General features: G+C 46.3%; 2 protein-coding genes and 1 non-coding gene across 4 annotated transcripts in view; 2 read left to right on the top strand and 1 right to left on the bottom strand.

The window, feature by feature from the left end:
- The first annotated feature begins 312 nt into the window (after nucleotides 1-312).
- On the top strand, nucleotides 313-5,132 carry RPL32 (ribosomal protein L32). Its single transcript, XM_019433622.2, has 4 exons — nucleotides 313-434; nucleotides 1,919-2,019; nucleotides 2,617-2,798; nucleotides 4,955-5,132. Exons 2-4 carry the CDS (start codon nucleotides 1,924-1,926, stop codon nucleotides 5,082-5,084), a joined length of 408 nt encoding a protein of 135 aa, XP_019289167.1. The 5' UTR covers nucleotides 313-434; nucleotides 1,919-1,923; the 3' UTR covers nucleotides 5,085-5,132.
- LOC128775791 (small nucleolar RNA SNORA7) lies at nucleotides 1,714-1,853 on the top strand. Its single transcript, XR_008420763.1, has one exon. It is a non-coding gene; the product is annotated as a small nucleolar RNA SNORA7 (small nucleolar RNA).
- A 761-nt stretch (nucleotides 5,133-5,893) lies between the features above and the next one.
- The window catches only part of CAND2 (cullin associated and neddylation dissociated 2 (putative)), a 33,362-nt gene continuing 20,126 nt past the window's right edge, over nucleotides 5,894-19,129 (bottom strand). For both annotated transcript variants that reach the window (XM_053898430.1, XM_053898429.1), the window contains exons 11-15: nucleotides 17,156-17,251; nucleotides 13,659-13,828; nucleotides 12,227-12,391; nucleotides 10,358-10,465; nucleotides 5,894-8,016 (exon numbers count right to left, since the gene is read on the bottom strand). In XM_053898430.1, the coding sequence (XP_053754405.1) occupies nucleotides 7,789-8,016; nucleotides 10,358-10,465; nucleotides 12,227-12,391; nucleotides 13,659-13,828; nucleotides 17,156-17,251 (767 nt within the window). In that variant the 3' untranslated portion in view covers nucleotides 5,894-7,788. The remainder of the gene's footprint in view (nucleotides 8,017-10,357; nucleotides 10,466-12,226; nucleotides 12,392-13,658; nucleotides 13,829-17,155; nucleotides 17,252-19,129) is intronic.

Raw genomic sequence — 19,129 nt, 5'->3', positions numbered from 1 at the left:
TATTAGGAAGACTCTGTTTTGTTCCCTCTTGGCCACCAAGAGGCGCACTTAATAGCAGAAGAAACGCGGGCGGAAATAATCTAAAAACTGGATTGTTCTCCGGAAGAACGGCTTCAATTTCTGGCGGAAGTGGATGCCCCCACCAGGTCTTAAAAGCTCAGAAAGAATTCCAAATATCCTACGTAGTCCTACGGCAGGTATGAAAAATCCCCAGCAGTACTTCTAGATATTAATATATATTAAAACACATGTATTCCTCGACTTTTTTACAGTATTTCTCTGAAATGTCTTTCTTTCCTTTGAAGGACCAAGCGCAGTAAGTGCTCTTTTTTTCCCTGACAGGACCCAGAAGTTAAGTCCCATCAGCCTTCGCGCGCGACCTTCCACTCTCTTCCTCGGAGCTGCCTGCGGAGGTGGCAGCCGTTTGTAACTCGGTGAGTTTTAATCGTTGGCCATCCGCATCTCTGCGGTCTTCATCTGGTATTGTCGCTTCGTGGTGAGGAGGCCTGCCCTTCCGAGCACTCGTCTTGGTGGGCTTTGTCCTTGTCGGTTGGCTGGAGCACGTACAGGAACAGAACGAAGCGGCCCAGCAGATGATGGAGGTTTGCTTTCCAGGGCCACTTGGCCGCCCTACGGAGGCCGCCTGGTGTCTCTCAGAGTTGCCGACAGTTTGTTTGAGGCCTGGCAGTGAAGGTCGCCCTTTCGGGTCTAGGCAGCGCGGGCTTGTAGGGACTGTGGAGCCACCAGAAGTTTCCAGTCCGAGGGCAGGAGTATTCCAGTTTTGGTCAGCGTTGTGTTTCCGCGTGTATTTTGTTCACGCCGACCGACGCTCCCTCCTCTGCGGTTTTGGTCTTGGGGTTGCTGCTGCGGCCAGACCGCCAAAACAAAACGATCGATTGCTGCTAGTCGATCGGTTCAGTTAACGAAGGATCTCTGAGAATATAAAACTGCATCCTTGTCTGCGAGGAAATAATGTTTCGGGCGGAGGTGCGTTCGTTTATCGAACACAAAGTTCACGGAGTACCGTGTGCTGAACAAAGGAATCGAAGCAGCGAAGAGAACAAAAAGGGTGCTGCAGTAGGGAAAAAAAACTAGGGTAATCGGTAAGGCCGGTCCTCGGATGATCTTCAGGTAGAACAGGAAGTTCCAAGGCCTAGAAGCATCTTATAAGTACATTATGGTTTTATAGGTCTGTTGTGAGAGAATTGTAGAGCAGCAGCACTCTAGGGGAAATAATAGGTTTCTCTGCTTCCAGTCACTGCAAGCATTCAACGTGCAGTATCCTTTCCATTTTACAGGTGAGAAAACAACTAAGGCTCAGGTTCTTGTGGATTGTCCAAGTTCTGCCTAACGAAAAGGAAATTGGACTGTCTGGGGTTTGGGGCGCCAGGTGTGGGATTTGCTCCCCTGTGCAAGCTGAGAACTTTTGGGGGTCCATTTGTTTTAATTTTTTTTTTTAACGTTTTGATTTATTTTTGAGACTGAGCATGAGCAGGGGAGGGGCAGAGAGGGAGGGAGACACAGAATCTGAAGCAGGCTCCAGGCTCCGAGCTGTCAGCACAAGAGCCCGATGTGTGGCTCGGACTCGCGGAGTGTGAGATCATGACCTGAGCTGAAGTCGGATGCTCCACCGATTGAGCCGTCCGGGGCCCGCATTTGTTTTAGATTAGCTGTTAGAGCGTGCTTTTTTCTTCAGTGTATGAAGTGACTGCTGACCTCCCAGGATCGCATCTGGAGAGTGGTTCGTATTCTGCCAGCTTCGGAAACGGGAGGGAAAGCAAGCCTGGCAGAGGTACCCATTCCATTCCCAGTTTGCTCAGTAGCTGGAGATTGGAAGACACTCTGCAACAATGTTCAAGGCCTGAGCCGGAAAGCTTCCTTCTAGGACTCTGTCACCATCTCTGCTTCTTTCTTGAAGGCATCATGGCTGCCCTCAGACCTCTGGTGAAGCCCAAGATCGTTAAAAAGAGGACCAAGAAGTTCATCCGGCACCAGTCAGACCGATATGTCAAAATTAAGGTATATATGGTCCTGGGATGGAAGTGTTTGTTGGGGTGGAGAAAGGAGCCCCTAAATGGGCTGTTGGATTTATGGTATCACCTGGTCAGAAGATCACATTTGGCAGATGAACCAGTCCAGTTAGTGGAAGAGCTCTCTAGAAACTTAGGTCTGAGTACGCCTTATTGGCATTCAGTCACTTCATTATAGTATGAATTGGACGTTTGGCTGTTTTGACGTGTCTAGAGGCTTGTATCATTTTAGGTGGCCTTAAGAGGTTATGAGAAGTAGATTATCCGTATTTTATGATGAGAAAACTTGTATCTTGAGTGCAGTGCTAGAACCCATGCTCTTCACTCTTTACCTTACTGTATACACAATCCCCTCACATTCTATCTATCAGTCTGTAGTTTGTTTTTCCTTTATTTAGGCGTGTGGATGTGAGTCTATATTCCTGGTGCTCAAAGGCAGGAGCCCCTATTTTTCTCCACCAAATAAAGGTGAACTGTAACCCAATGACAGCTGTTGGGGCATGTTTCCTTTTCATTGGGTCCCCCTTTTTTCCTCTAAAAGGAAGAGGTGTTGGCAAAGGCACTAACCCTCCTGTGTTTATTTCAGCGCAACTGGCGGAAACCCAGAGGCATTGACAATAGGGTGCGCAGAAGATTCAAGGGCCAGATTTTGATGCCCAACATTGGTTACGGGAGCAACAAGAAAACAAAGCACATGCTGCCCAGTGGCTTCCGGAAGTTCCTAGTCCACAATGTCAAGGAGCTTGAGGTGCTGCTGATGTGCAACAAGTGAGTTGGGCCCCACTTCTGGGTTCAGGTGTCAGAAGTCTGCATCTGTGAGCAATTTTGGTAGGGACTTGATAGAATGCATTTGGAGGAGTTGTATATTCTCTAGGGAGCTTAAAGAATGCTTGTTGGGGGCTTAGAAAGGTTTCCTTTGCTGGAGCAGGGTGAGGGAACTTCCCCCGGTAAGTATAGAGACCTGAGACCTGGAAAGACAGGACTTTGCCTGACAGTAAAAACGCTGGAGGATCCTTTTGGCAGTTCTTTGCAGAATGGTGGCTTTATTTATGTGGAGGTATGGGGGATATAGTGTAGCCTCTTCCAAAATCTCCAGGAATAGACGAGTTGCTGTCTGATTAAGAGCTCTGTGATCTGAGGTAGAGAAAAGGAGGAAGGCTTTGCAATCAGGATGGCTCACAAAGTTGTAGAGATGCTAGAGTGACCGAGGATTCACAGCATTCCTTTCAAGGGTTTTGAGAAAGTTAGACACTTTATGAGCTCTGTGAGAGACTTGGTTTGCTTAGGCCAAAAGGGGGACAGTGGGATGAGAAAACATTTAACGTGGGAAGTTATTTAGATGCTTTGAATTTGGATTGGAGGGAATGGTGTTCTTATATTCCTATTAAAGATACTTGGGCAGCAAACATGAGTTGCAGATGCTGCTGGATGCCAAAGAAGTACTTTTTTTAAATAGCTTGACAGTTTGTGTAAAGAGCTATAGAAATTTTTGGAATTTGTGACCTTTACACCACAAGTTGCATTTCTGGATATTTGTCCTTAAATAAACTGAAAAGCAGAAAATCTTTGTAAGGCTGATCATTGCAGCAGTAACTGAAGGATTGAAAGTGTAATTTGTGAATGGTGGGAGTACAAGCAGCGGGTGGAATGTTACATATACACTCAAAATGGTGATCATGTGGGGAAAATGCCTAGGCAGAGGGGAAGGTATTTAAGATGATTCATATGTTAAATATATATATGGACGAGGACCTGAGGAGTTATCGAGGGGGGAAGAAAAGATTTAAGTGTTAAGAACAAAGATGGAAACATTTCAGAATATAGCTACTTTGAGCTTGAGTGAACCTCCTTTATAGAAAATGAAAAAATTCTTTTAGTTTGCTTGTCTGTTAAGCTATTTTGCTGGAGTTCTTAAAGAGAACTCAGTATGCCCCATTGCCTTAGTCACTTCTTACAGTCTTCCTTTGCTGAAATTTCTCCTAGAGTCTTTTTTTTTTTTTTTTTTTTTCAGGATTTTCATTTTTTTTTCTAATGTTTATTTTTGAGAGCATGAGCAGGAGAGGGACAGAGAGAGGGAGACACAGAACCCAAAGTAGGCTCCAGCTGACTGGGGTTCAAACTCACAAACAATGAGATTATAACCTGAGCCAAAATCAATAGACGCTTAACTGATTGAGCCACCTAGCTGCTCAAGATTTCATTTTTAAGCAATCTCTACACCAACATGGGGCTCAAACTCGCCTCCCCAAGATCAAGAGTCAGATGACCCACCTAATAAGCCAGCTAGGTGCCCCTACAGTATCTTTTCTTAATTAGCTGTTGATGGCGTCATAAAATGCTTCGGGCCAGTTTGTTACCAAACCAGGGTATGGTGCAGCTGTGAGGAATGAGTAAGTTGGAACAGTATCTGTTAAGCGGGTTAAAGTATAGCTATTTGCTGGGCAACTTTAGGCAATGTTACTTCTCAATTTGAATTTTGTCAGCAGCAAACAAGTAAATTAATGTCTGAGCCAGGAAGCTCCTGGTTTAATCAGACTGTTGGATTCTGCTCTTGGTTACTTTGCAGAGAGTTTTAAAACTTCATGGGACTAGAAGGATAGAGGAGTACCTTTGAACTTGGAGTCTGGGTCTGAGCCATGATAGCCCTGTCTGTTTCTATATATCTGACTTGGGAATTCATTTCCACCTTTAAGGGCCATGGTTTGTCTGTAAGATGGAGGCAATACATGGATCATAAGGCTGCTGTAAGGATTAAGTGAGAGGGAACAATGAGAGTGCTTTTGTCACTGCCTGGGAATACTTTAAGAGCCTTACTGCTGGTACCATACATTTTAAGAGAGTTGGGATTCAGGGCTGTGCAGGTCTTGTTCATCAGCCATTTACCAGCGCCTCCTTACTCTACTCACTAACCAATTCTCTTCCAGATCTTACTGTGCAGAGATTGCTCACAATGTCTCCTCCAAGAACCGTAAAGCCATTGTGGAAAGAGCAGCCCAGCTGGCCATCAGAGTCACGAATCCCAATGCCAGACTGCGCAGCGAAGAAAATGAATAGACAGTTTATGTGCACATCATATTTGTGTTAATAAAACCATAAAACTACCATCTGGCATTTCCCTCTTTGGTTTTACTCTTCAATTTCCTACTCAGACAAGTTGTCACAGATGTTTTTTTACTGCTGGTTAATACTCTGGAATTTTCCATTTGGAAGAGGTTTATAAAGGATATTTTATTCTTCATAGGGCACAGGCCTCTGGTGCCCAGATCACCCTTGTCCACTCCATTTGGGGGTAGGGGAGACTTGGCCTTCAGACCAAGGTGGGTTCCTCCCTTAACTGGAGGACCTTGTAGCTCAGAGCAAGTAGTCATTCTTAGGTTTGCTATGTAAAGTTGGATGACATTTACTCTATGTGGTTCTCGTGATTGAGAAACTGCATGAAAGAATCCAGGTGAATCCCTTACTCCCTTACTTATTTGGTGCTGAAATAGCATCCTGTGGCTTCTGTCCTAAACCATGACAGGATGACAAAAATCCCTCTACTATATGATCAGCCTTGGGTGTCTGAAGATAATTTGCAGTCTCCCTTTTATAACCTTCCCCCTAGCTGGCTGCTTCAGGTAATTGAACAATTTCTGAAGATGTGGGATCCTTAACATGATATAGCCTCTTGATTGGTATTCAGGATTTAATAATCAAGCTTCCTTTTCAACTACAGCCCACACTCTAGGCAACAATAGCTAGAATTTAGCCCTGTTAATTACAGGTATGCCTCTGGAGGCCCAGGCTTGGTTTGGTTCCAGACCACTGTGATAAAGCAAGTCACACGTCCGACGCATTTTCTGGTTACCCAGTTCATATAAAAGTTATGTTTATACCATACTCAAATTTATTATGTGCAATAGTTTACCTAAATAATGTGCATACCTTAATTTAAAAATAACTTTATTGCAAAAATAACTGCCTGAGCTTTCTATGAGTGGTAATCTTTTTGCTGGTGGAGGGTCTTACCTCCATGCTGATGGCTGTTGACTAATGAGGGTGGTGGTTGCTGAAGACTGGGTGGCTGTGGCAAGTTACTAAAATTAAGACCATGAAGTTTGCTGCATTGATGGAGTCAAGAATGCTACTTCTCTGTAGCATGTAATATGAGCACTTTACCCAGAGAGCTTTCAAAATTGGAGTCCATCCCCTCAAACCCTGCCACTGCTTTATCAACTAAGCTGATGTAATATTCTTCAGTTCTTTTGTCATTTCAACAGTCTAACAGCACCTTCACCAGGAGCAGATTCCATCTCAACTCCACCGTTAAAAGTTTTCTCATGAGATTATAGCAATTCCGTCACCTCTTCAGGCACTAATAGTAACATCAAAGATCACAGATCATAACAAATACAATAATGAAAACGTGAACTGAGGAAAATATGACACATGAGATGAGCAAATGGTGTTGACAGACGTGGCTGGACGCAGGATTCCCACAAATCTTCAGTTTGTAAATGCAGGATCTACAAAGCATGATAAAGTCAGGCATGCCTGTGTAAAGTTAGGGTACCACTTTACTAAGAACTGGTAGCAAGTGGCAGTATATAGTCCTGGGATATGGCATGTAGACTCCAGAACAAGACAACTGCATACAGGGTGTTTTTCCCTACCAACCTGGTCAACTGAGCAGAAAGAACTACCCTGGTTATAATTTTCTTGGCAGGCTAGCCATGAGCGGTTTTAAGTCCCTTAGAAAAAGGTCTTACAGGTGGGCTGCCTCCAGTTCAAAACCTAGTCTGAAACATTTGAGTAAATGTTGGTCATTTTCATTTCTTTAAACTGACTTGGGGAAACATACGGATGGTGACATGCCTAGTAGAGGAACTGTGCAGAGAAAAAGTAACAAGGATCTCTTATTAACCTGGGACAGTACAGAAAATTCTTTTAATCTGTCGCTTAATATTTGTGTCTTCAATACTAAAAACTAGGAACATGTTCAAAGTCTTCCTCCGAAGGACACAAACCAACTGGTTACACCTATAGGAGGGGTGGCGTGAAGAGGTGGTCTTGCTTCCTTTGTGCTTTCTGGTTTCCCATTTGACTACATAAGCGTTTTGAAATTAGAAAAAAAAAAAAAACAGATCTAATTCTCTATCCCAACCACCTCCCCTGCAAAAATACCAATTTCTGAATCATCACTACCAATTGGAAAAGGAAGCATTTTGAATTCTAAAATGCAAGAAGCTCAGAGAAGTAGCTTTAGTTTTTCAGATGCCCAGCCGAAGCATGAATTTTTGGCCTATCAGATCAAGTGAAGTGAAAAGTGGGAGAGGTGTGAGTGACACTGGTGGGAAAGAAGGCCAGCCGGCTGCCTCCTAACCTTCCACAGCTGTGAGCACAAGAGTATTTCTAAACACTACTTAGTCCTCTGTAAGGCAGGGACTCCCCAGTTTGAAGGTGTAGACTGCCCAGTGTGAAGTCACATATCCACTATTTGTGCCGAAGGGCTTGGAAAAACGTCCATGCCCTGTTGCTTTGAATGACTGTCCTGAGTTACAGGGTCCAACTGTTGGCAGCCTTGCAGCTCCTGCTGGGGGCCTCGAGTTGGGGTCCCTGGAGAAGGCACTGTAAGCCCCGACCAGGAGCAGGACGGCCCCCCAGTGAGATGAAGAAAGGGCAAAAGCAGAGGCCTTTGGCCAGCATGGGGACAGTGAGGCCTCAGGCTTGGGTAGGCCCCCTTCTCTTGGTAAGGGCCCACCTGGGGACTGGGGAAGCACTAGCTGAGCTCCATAGAGTCTGTGCTGGGGGCTGAAGCAGAATCCTTCTGGATGCTCTCAAAGAGGGCAGCAAGTTCGGGGTTGGATCGGATTTGGGAAGAGAAGTCAGCCATGATGGGGCTTTTCCCTACTTCCGGGATGGTCAGCAGGGCGGCCACAGCCCTCATGGCGGAGCGTTTCAGCTCATCTTGCTTCTCAAACTCCTGCTTCACGGAACCAGCTTTGACCTAAAGTGGGAAAAAAACGAGCCATCCTTTACTGAGCCTGACCTGGCCTGGCATCACAGCCTCCCTCACTAGTCTCTGGATTCCTCTCAACCACCTGTAGTAAGCTTTCCCAGTTTAAATCACAGCATAACCCCCTACTTCAGTCTCCTGTCCTGAGATTTCTCCTGCACTTTTACACTGGTAGGTTTCTCCAGAGGGTGATTCTTTGTCATTCAAATCAACTTCAAAGTCACCTAGGGGGCCTCGGACCAGCCAATCTAAACTGTCCACCTTTCTTTTCATTAATAAGTAATTTGATGGGGGCACCTGGGTGGCTCACTCTGTTAAGCCTCTGACTTCATTCAGCCCACGTCATGATCTCCGGTTCGTGAGTTCAAGCCCCGCATCAGGCTCTGTGCTGACAGCTCAGAGCCTGGAGCCTGTGTCTCCCTCTCTCTACCCCTCCCTCACTCACACTCTCTCTCTCTCAAAAATAAATAAACATTAAAAAAAATTAAAAAATTAAAAAATAAATAATTCAGTGGTGACAATTGCTATAAAGTGTTAATTGTCTCCTGCCCCTGATAGGAGATTCAGCCTATGTTTATTCACTGTGCTTAAAAACAGACTCTTGGTATCATATGACTTGGTGGTACCATCTGACTTAATTGAATGAATGGATCACTATGACAGTCATCTAGCTGGCCTGGCTTCTTCCCCCCAACTCAGGTGCCTGGCCCTGCAATCTCTTCGGCACAGCAAATACCCAAAACTGCCTTGTCTGCCTTGTTTTTCATCCCCCACCCTCTTCCACTTATTTAGAGGATCTCAGAATTCCCCCCACTGCTTATGGAATAAAGTCCAAATTCCTCTCCATGCCCCTGACTTCACCCAAAGACTCTTTCCCTTGAAGAGTCCGGTGTAATGGTTAAGAGCTTGGCATTGGGGTTGAACAATCAGGTTCAAATAGCTCTGCCCTGTAAGAGCTGTGACTTCAGGTGGTCATTCTAAGCTGTACTTCCCTTTCTATATGTAACAGCCTCCTTTCCATAGAGTTGCTTTTAAGGATTAAATGACTTAACACAGTGGGGCACCTGGGTGGCTCAGTTGGTTGGGCAGCTGACTTTGGCTCAGGTCATGATCTCATGGTCTGTGGGTTCAGGACCCGCGCTGGGCTCTGGGCTGACAGCTCACAGCCTGGAGCCTGCTTGGGATTTTGTGTCTCCCTCTGTCTCTGCCCCTCCCCAACTTGCGCTCTGTCTCTCAAAAATAAACATTAAAAAAAATAAATTAAAAAAAAAATAAAAAGCTTTTGGTTTCCAGAGCTTTGTAGGTTTCAGTGGATGAGGGATCGTGGACTTGGATGCAGCAAGTTTTCATCATAGTGCCCCACACACAGTGCCCTCTGGGCAGCCAGAATGAGTGGCCTCTGTGTGGGCCTCAGATCAAAGCTCCTCTTGCCATCTTAGCCGAGTGGAAGGGTGTCCTGATGCTGCAACACCATTTGCAGCCTTTCCCTGTGAACTGGGATTTTTCTCCATGCTGTATAGCTCCAAGAAAACTAGAAGTGATTTGGCCTTTGAATCTGTCAAAACTGCAATGGCCCTGCAGAACCACTGTTTTCTATGACTTCATACCATGCATAGGTTTACAAACTGAAGCTTAAAAGGTAGGTTTCTATTAAGAAATTACCAATTTTATCTGTTTTAGCCACAAAAGATTTCATTTTTTTGGAAAAGGTTTTGCTCTTTTGCAACTTGAAAATCACTGTTCTATAGATCTCTCTCCTCTTTAAGCTCCAATCTGAAATACTCTGCCCTCGTTTGGTTAATTCCTACCCTTTCAAAACCCAGATTAGTTCTTTCAGTCAACAGATAATTACTGGGCACCAGGCTCTGTTCCCAGTGCTGCAGTTTTCCCCCAGGCCTTCCACTCCAGATCCCTCCCCTGACCCTTGAGGCACTCCAGCCTAGCAGCAACTCTGCCCTGGATCAATCACCCGATCAATGGTTTCTATCTTTCCAAGAGAATAACTCAGTGTTCCAATTAGGATGTGGGAGTAGGGAATGCACCATGTTCAATGTGGTATCCCTAGTACCTTGCTACAAGGGCCGGCACCCAGGAAATGTTTGATGAACGAAAGAAAGGTGGGTGTGAATCCCAGCTCTGCAATTTACTAGCTGGGTAGCCCAAATCAATAACTGCACCTCTCTGAGTCTCTGTTCCTCTGTGTATACAGTGGTGACAATAAGAAGTACTTTATAGGGTGACAACAACAGTTAAATGAAGCACTTCATATACAACCCATAAATGGTAACTGAATAATCTGTAGGTGTGCCCAGGGCTAGGCAGGAGGGCTTACCTTGGCGGTGCAGGTGGCCCTGAGTGGCTCAATGAGCCGGTCCACCCTCTGCAGAACAGGTGCGGGACACAGGGTAGCCAGTCGGGCCAGCATGATGAAGGTCAGCATCTGCCCCAGAGGAAGGAGACAACGTTCACAGTGAAATGGCCAAAAGGAGCAGAGCCCAGGGAAGATCAGAGGATCTGGTACCAATACCTGGAGCTCAGGTCCAAACTCTAGCACTAATTCCTGCCAGGGGCCTGCAACAGTCTCTCCCACTCTGGGCCTCAGTTTTCTTATCTATAAAATGTGAATGGCAGTGGGCGCCTGGGTGGCTCAGTTGGTTGAGCGTCTGACTTAGGCTCAGGTCATGATCTTGTGGTACGTTAGTTCGAGCCCCACGTGCTGACAGCCCAGAGCCTGGAGCCTGCTTTGGATTCTGTATCTCCTTCTCTCTCTGCCCTTCTCCTGCTCATGCTCTGTATCTCTCACTCAAAAATAAATAAACATTAAAAAAATGTGAATGGCAATACCCACTACGCCAGCTACACTTGGCTGAGGAGGATCAGATAAGAAGAAGCACCAGGGAGGGGGCTACTCTCAAGCTCAGATGCTTACAGAGCCAGGCAGACACTGTCCATGAGTGAAGAGGGCCAGATGGCAACTGGGAAGGAGTTAGGAGTCCACACTCCAGACAGCAGCTGTCAGCTCCAGCCCGTTGTGGCCATGGGAATGTGGCCCAGGGCTCATGCACTGTTTTCAAAAGAAACTGATTTTCATGTAAAATCTCTCAACTTTTAAATACTGGCACCCAGTTAAAAAAAAAAAAAAAACAACAACTGCTCTATGAGCCAACTAAACACATCTACAATTCTGGTCCAGCCTGCAGGAGAATAATGGTGACCTCTTTCGAAAATGGTGAAGTTCCTACAAACATGCAGCATAACGGATGGTTGTCTGAATTCTACACGCCCTACCCATCCCTACCGGATGTCCACCCTGCCCTGACCCCCCCGCAACCCACAGCAAAGGAGGGGGACCAGCAAAAAGCATGGCATCACACAGCACATGCTGTGACCCAGGGCTCCTCCATTTCCCAGCTGGTGCCCTGGAACCACACAGCTCTCTGGCCTCTCCCCTGTAGAGTGGGCATCATAAACCCACTCTCTAAGGGTGTGGTGCAGACTCACCCTCCTCAACCCACCCTCCTCAACACCAAAAGGAGCCTGGACATAGGAGTCCAAATGTTGCACTGATGCCCAGGCCTTGTCCTGTGCTCCCTGGAGGGCAGGCAAGAGGGCCGTGTGGCCAGAAGGGGTAAGAAGGGAAAAGCATGGGGGAAATGCCTGTAAAAACTGGCTTTTATCAATCAACAGTGGGCCTTGGGCATCTCTCACATCAGTGCAGAGGGACCTGGCTCACTCTTCTTAATGCTGCTAGCATTCCAAGACCAGAGGTACCCAGTTTATTGAGTGAGCTTCTGATAGGTGGACATTTGGGAAGCTGCCAGCTTTCCCCAACTCTCAGAACAATCTAGAACATAAAACTCCAAACATGTTTTTAGGTGTCAGTCTAGAGGCTCTGTTCACAGAGATGGAACTGCTAGGTCAAAGGTGGGTCTCAATTCTAAATTTTTCTAGCTACTGCTAAACCGTCCTCCAAAGAGCTTGCCCAAAGATCAAAGGGGAGCTCAAAGAGCTTAAGGAGAGTGTAGACTCTCCTCAAAGGTGTTTGAGAGGCTGGTTCTCTTTCTTATTGAAAAAGAACAATGCAGTTATTTATAGGGGTGCCGGGGTGGAGAGTGGGGGACAAACAAGCAATGGGCCCCAGTGGTGCCTGCTCTCCCCTTCGTACAGGGTGGCCATAGGTTTGGCAGGGAGCCCATCCTACCCGGATATCATAGTGGTCCTTCAGGCCATCCTCCACGTGATTCAGGAACTCGCAGATGTCCAGCCGGCCCAGGCAGCTCTCAAGCAGCGAGTACATGCATTCAAAGGCTGCCTTGCGCACGTCCAGCCCATCATCCACTGTGTGCTTAAAGGGCCCCATTTCTACCTGCAGGAGGGAAGGGTGACAAGGGTTATGGGATGTGACTCTAGGGTGTAAGAACACCTCCCTTAGTTCCTGTTGCACACCCCACCTCTGTTGTTCAGTACTGTGTTCTGTCCCCAATCTCTTGCCTTTGCTCAGCCTGCAATGCCCTTTGATAATAACAGTAACAATAATTATTATAGTCTACTGAGCAGTTGTAATGTGCCAGCCACTGTGCTGAGTACTTGACAAATGACATGTTACTCAAGCATCACAACAACCCCAGGAAGACAGTGTTATATTAACCCCACGTAACATAAGAGGAAACTAAGGCTCAGAAAGGTTAATTAATTTTCCCAAGAACACACAGCTAGTAAGCAGCTGAACTAGAATTAAAAGCCCGGGTCTCTGAAGCTTTTAACCACAAGGCTCTGTTCTTAATGGTACTCTCATTCTCACCCCTCAAAGCCCAGCTTAAATGCCCCCTCTTTTGGGAAACTTTCCTAACCCCTCTAAACATAGTCGCTTCCTCTTCAGCAATGCCAGGTGGTTTTTTTTTTTTTTTGTTTTTTTTTTTAAAGAGAGAGAGAATGGGCAGGGGAAAGACAGAGAGATAGGGAGACAGAGGCTCCAAAGTGGGCCTGCACTGACAGCAGCAGGCCAGATGTGGGGCTCAAACCCACGAACCATGAGATCATAACCTGAGCCGAAGATGAATGCTCAACTGAGTGACCATCCAGTCTCCCCAAGACATTTTTATTATACTATGTGATGATAGCTGTTAATTAACTTTTAATCTGTGCCCCTTAAATCCTTATTGCACCAAATAGGCTCTATCTCAGTAAATAATCGGCAGAATGGGTGTCTCTATCCTTTAGGTGGCCGTGAGCTCCCTAGTGGCAGCTCTGATCCAGCTCTGATCCTGGCACTCTGACACAGTGCTGGTGCTCAGTGAATGCCTGCTGAATGTTGAGCGATAATAAGAACCACCAACATTTACTGAGTGCCAACTGTGTGCCAGGAGCAGCCCTGAGAAGCTGCAGGACATAACTCATTGAATCTTGTCAACAACCCTATGATGCAGACACGAACTATTTTCCTCATTTTTCCCAAGAAGAGAAACAGACTCAGAGCAGATTAAATTGTCCCTAGGTCAATGTGCCCAGGGTCACACAACCTGGAAGTGGAGGTGCAGCATTTGACCCAGGCCACATGGCCCACGTGCCTGCTCTGAAGAGCTTGACCCAAATCCTTGTCGCAGCTCCGCCAGTCAGGCCTTCACTGGCCTTACCTCTCGGATGAGGTCCCTGCGGATCTTTGTCTCCTGGTAGAGGAGGGGCAGGATGTCATCCAGCAGGTCCCGGACCAGTGAGGGCTTATTGTGCACAGCCGAGTTGAAGAAAGCCAGAGTGGCCCGGCGCACATTCAGGTCTGGGTCCTGCAGGCTCTCCATGAACTCTCCTGAAAGATGAGAGGGTGTATGAGGGACGGCTCAGCCAAGACACAAATCACCTCTACCCCAACCTCAGTTACCTGATTACTGTGAGCTGGGCAGACTTGGCGGAAGGGGGGCAAACGTGTTCTGAGCATCTACTTTCTTACCAGGCACAATGAGTCCTCAAAGCACAAGTAAGAATGTGAACTAGAGTCTGGCCTGGGTTCAAATCCAGGTTCCACTATTTCCTAGCTATGGGACATTGGATAGCCTCAATGTCCTCATCTATAAAATGGGGGTAACAGCAGTACCCATAGTGTAGGACTGTTTTCAAGATTTAAAATGTAGTGATATCTATCTATCTATCTATCTATCTGTCTATCTAATATACCTAATCTATCTAAAATACCTAGCAGAAAGCTTGGCACAGAGCAAGGATTCTATAAACGTTAACTTGATATCATTACAGATAAGGATCTTGAAGATCAGAGAGATAAAGAAACTTATACTTTCACACAGCACTTCTCTGAATATACCTTTCTGTATAGTTTATAGACTTTTTAAGGACTATGTTAATGTCTCATTTGCTCTATAAAGAAAATCTAGAATGAGCGGAATCTTTAAAAAAACAAAAAACAACAACAAAAACTGCGATCCTAACAGTATTTCAAATGATTAACATAACCACCAGGTTAGGAAAGAATGAAACAACTCACCCAAGTAATTTCCAAAGTATTTTGACTAGTTGCCCTCCGGCTAATGACAAAAGACCTATAAACAGATACTGACTATTCACAGAGATAAAAGTTAGCAATTGTCAGTCTACTTTCTGTGTGTTCCAGGATTAAGCGTATAAATATCTGGTAGACAGCAGGAACTGGGCTTTTCCCTGTAAGAGAAGGGTATGGAACAGAAGAAGGCTAGAAGGAGCCCTGCAGTACTGGACTGGAAGAGCAGGTAACACATGTACATGTGTGTCTGTGTACATACATTCACACATTCACATACTTCCTAGTTCTGTCTGTTAAGAGGACCTTGAAGCAATGGCACCCCAGTAGCAATTAGCACACCTAGTGTCTAGATCTTGGATTCTAAGTACCATTCTCCACTAAAAAGAATCAGGGCTCCCTGAACAAAGGACTGATTCCAGAGCTGAGGCAGCAAAGGTTCAAGGTAAGTGTAGGGCATCTTACTGTGCCAAAAAGTAAGGATATGCTCAAAGGATGATGGAAACACATCAACAGAACATAGGAACCAGTCCGAAGGGCTCACACTGGCCACATCTAAGACAAGCTTAAGAATCAAAATAAATGAAGACAGTAAATAGTTATAAGTCACTGAATAAAACAGGAACCCATGAGTCTATAACGATATGAATAAATCAATGAATAAATAAATGGGGGATAAGGAAAAGTTCTTCCAGAGAACAGAAAGCAATCTAACAAATATGGAAGGAATGCTGAAATTAAAAGTCACCATTTGGCAACTGTCAGAAATCACTGAATCAGGAAAGAAACCACAATGGATGCTAAATGTGGTGGGCAGAAATTTGATAGACAGGATGTTTTGACAGACTCAAAAATACTTATTCATTCCAAAGGAAAAAGTAATTTTAGAGTGGAGAACCTGGAAGTCTCCACCTTAATCAGGTTATCAGAGTTACCATCACCAGTCATGGGGAAAACTGCCATGCTGTGCTTCCCAATACAATGCCCTGGGAAGAACATAAAGTCTCCCAGCAGAGCAGGATTCAAATCCAGAGCCGGTAACCTCTGGGGCTCTTCTACTGTGTCCTGGTGGGGAACCTGGCAAGACTGGAGTTCAAGTCGCCTCTCTGAATCTCTGCCTCCTCATCTGTAACATGCGACCCTCAAGCAAGGGAGAATGAACTACGGTGAGGTATACCAAAGGGCCTAGCCTTATATCTGATATGCAGTGAGAGCACGAAAACTGTGGTTCAACCATACAACAAGAAACAAACACCTAGGCAGAGGTCCTTAGGACTGCTAGCCATGGACGGCTCAGGCAAGATGAGGGAATTCAGAACTAGGGGCAACATATGCCCACTGGGTCAGGGGATGGGATGAAGTTGCTGTTGATATTGCTGTGGCTTCTAGACATGTTCTCCAATTCAGAGTGTGGCCACACCTGCTGACCCCTGGTCTCACACAACAGTGCCCTGGCAAGTGTGTATCAGAATCCCCGTTTTAAAATTTTTTAAATATTATTTTAGAGAAGGGGAGGGAGGGACAGAGGGAGAGACAGAGAGAATCTTAAGCGGTACTTAATCTATGCTCAGTGTGGACCCCAATGTGGGGCTTGATCCCACGACCCTGGGATCATGACCTGAGTCAGACGTTCAACCAACTGAACTACCCAGGCACCCCAACACCCCCGGTTTTTTTAAATTTTTTTTTTTTTACATTTATTTATTTTTGAGAAACAGAGTGAGACAAAGCATGAGCAGGGTTGGGGCAGAGAGAGGAGACACAGAATCTGAAGCAGGTTCCAGGCTCTGAGCTGTCAGCACACAGCCCGACATGGGGCTCAAACCCATGAGCTGTGAGATCATGACCTGAGCCGAAGTCGGATGCTCAACTAACAGAGCCACCCAGGCACCCCGTCACCCCCGTTTTAGAGCTGGGGATGAGATGACCTGTCCATGCTCACACAGCCAGAGAGTAGCAGAGCCAGGCTGTCAACCCAAGACTGGCAGACTTCAGAATCTCTCCACATTCCACCAGGCTGTGCTGCCTGTGTGAGAAGGGCCAGACTCCCAGTGTGATCCAGTTACAGGCCTGCGGGCTCAGAGCTGTGAATGTCTGTCTTCTCTAGGAAGAGCCTAGTCCTGCAGAGTTCCAAAGAGAGGGCTCACCAATGAAGTCTGCTTGGGCTCCTAAGTCCAGAAGACTCCTAAGACAGGGTATGAGCTGGGAGCCACTCTCCCCAATTCCAGTAGAGCTCTACCTAGCTTGAAGCCCACCGAAGCCAATGCACGTGAGAGGCTGGTGGTTTTCCACGTGTAAGAGACTATGTGTTCATGGAGTACCTTCCCCCCAGTAAAAAATGGGGCCTCTGAATCAACTTAGAACTTGCAGATAAGGGTTCTTACCCCCTTACACTTTACAGATGAGGAAATGAGGCTCAGAGGTAAGAAGGGGCATGTTAGGCTCACCCAGCAATTCAGTGGCAGCACAGGGATTTGAACCAGGCCCTGCTGCCCATCATAGAGGTGAGGTAGCCTCCTGGGCCTCAGACTCCCCTTAGCTAATGTGTAAGAAAAATCAGCCTGGACTCAAAGGCTGGGAGGAGGGGACGAGCAGGGCCGGGGGTAGAGGAGTGGGGGTGCTCACCGATGAAGCTCTTCAGGAGGGGGTCAATGGGATGGGGCTGGTCAGAGATGAGGAACTTGACTGCTGTGATGACAGTGCTCCGTGTGTGTGGCCGACCTGCAGGACAAGAGGCATCAGCTTGGTAAGCAGCAGGGACAATCCTAGACACTCAGTAAATGACGGGGTCTCTGAATCAACCTTAGAACCTACAGTTAAGGGTTTCTCACCCCCATTTTACAGATGTGGAAACTGAGACACAGGTCAGAAGGTGTTGAGGCTCTCTGCCTCCCTGGGAGACAGAACTGGACCCCTCCCCATTCAAAACACCCATCTTTGGTGAAGTCAATGCCCTTCCCCTTGGCAGTCTAAAATGCATCCCTAAATTCTCCTGTGGTGGCTGAGAGGAAAACTGCCAGTTCTCAGGTAACCACACTGCAGGATGCACACAGGGAACCAAGAACCCAAGACAGTGGTCAATCCATAGTCCAAAGAAAGCCCTTTGCTCAGGCCTTGGGGCTGCGTTCTACTTTTCAGACATATTATCCTCAGGATGGTCCTATTGATTAACAATAAATGGTAATATAAATCAAAACGTTTCATAAAAATCATTATTAATCTCTGACTTACAGATGAGGAAAAAAACCCAGAAAGGTTAAGTTCATATCTAAGGTTACACAGCAGATCCAGAATTCAACGGCTGAATCTGAGCCCTGGCTGGGCCCTCCTCCTCAGGCCTGCATTCTCTAAGCAGGCGGCAGGTGTGCTCCAGGCAAGCTGAAGGCCAAGGGGATTCCAACAGAACTCAGAACATCCCGAAAGCTTGGGAATGGAGAAGTTACTTACTTTTCCGCTTGCTTTCTGAATATAGAGGCTGAAAAAGGGGTGGGGAATACACTTCCCATTATGGTGAAACAAAGAACCCAGCAGCTGCTCCCTCCTCTCTACCTCAGCACCCAACAGTGAGGGGTTAAGGTTGTTTCCGTCATTTAGCCCTTACATTCGAGTCAGAAGAAAGTTTACACTTTGGTCCCAAGGTGTGAAAACGGAAAAGAGTTACTGACTTGAGACTTACAGTTCTTTCCTCTTTCTCTATCCTGACTGGCTTATGACAAGATTCAGTGTGGCTCATGAAGACATGGACAACAGAACAGGATTAAGTGAATTTAAGATAAGAAAAACGAGGGGCGGCTGGGTGGCTCAGTCAGTTAAGCTTCCGACTTCAGCTCAGGTCATGATGTCACGATTCATGGGTTTGAGCCCTGCATCCGGCTCTGTGCTGACAGCTCAGAGCCTGGAGCCTGCTTCAAATTCTGTGTCTCCCTCTCTCTCTGTTCCTCTCCCGCTCATGCTGTCTCTCTCAGTCCTTCAAAAATAAATAAAAACATTAATAAAAAAAATTTTTTTTTAATGAGAAAAACGAGGCCAAGGAAAAACACAGGCAAGGAAGTGAAAGGAAGACTAGAGTGAGGGCAGGGAGAGCCACCTAGGAAGTCCCATGAACTTGCTGGAAGCAGGCCATGAGTCTGGCTCTAAGCTTCCAGGCAGTTGGTGGTAAAAAGGCAATGTGACCGCTTAACTGGTTCAACAGGGTGCATGAGGCAGAAGTGAATCAGGGCTTGGAAATGGCGGGGCTGCTCCTCATACCCTAAGACTCTGGCCCCTCAAGCTTCCTTGTAAAGAGCCCTGTGAGTGTAACAGGCAATGTCCTCAACACGTTCTTCTCGTCCATGCAGTGGTGTGAGCCACCAAGCTGCTTCTTAAAAACCCAGCAGCCCAGTGATGGCTTAACTGCGATCATGAACATAACAACAGCAGTTTTTACTTAGTATTAATTACATACCATATGCTATACCAAGCACTTTGCCTTCGTTATGTGAATAAATACACCCTCTGACTCTCTCAGAGGAGCAGCTGGCCAGCTCAAGGCCTGGAGGCCTTTCATTCCCAGGGGCTTTCACTTACCCAAGAGCCCCACAGCCCCACCTGTCTGCTTTC

This window comes from Panthera pardus, unplaced genomic scaffold (genome assembly GCF_024362965.1).
Source record: "Panthera pardus isolate Hobbes unplaced genomic scaffold, ASM2436296v1 HiC_scaffold_8, whole genome shotgun sequence".
NCBI lineage: Eukaryota > Metazoa > Chordata > Mammalia > Carnivora > Felidae > Panthera > Panthera pardus.
Note: the sequence above shows the minus strand (reverse complement) of the source record. Positions and strands in the feature narration are given on the sequence as shown.

Bases quoted from the DNA above. Each gene is read 5' to 3' on its own strand.
- RPL32 (XM_019433622.2), top strand. From the start codon at position 1,924: ATGGCTGCCCTCAGACCTCTGGTGAAGCCCAAGATCGTTAAAAAGAGG. The intron at 2,020-2,616 runs GTATATATGGTC...TGTTTATTTCAG, and splicing joins ACCGATATGTCAAAATTAAG to CGCAACTGGCGGAAACCCAG. The intron at 2,799-4,954 runs GTGAGTTGGGCC...ATTCTCTTCCAG, and splicing joins GTGCTGCTGATGTGCAACAA to ATCTTACTGTGCAGAGATTG.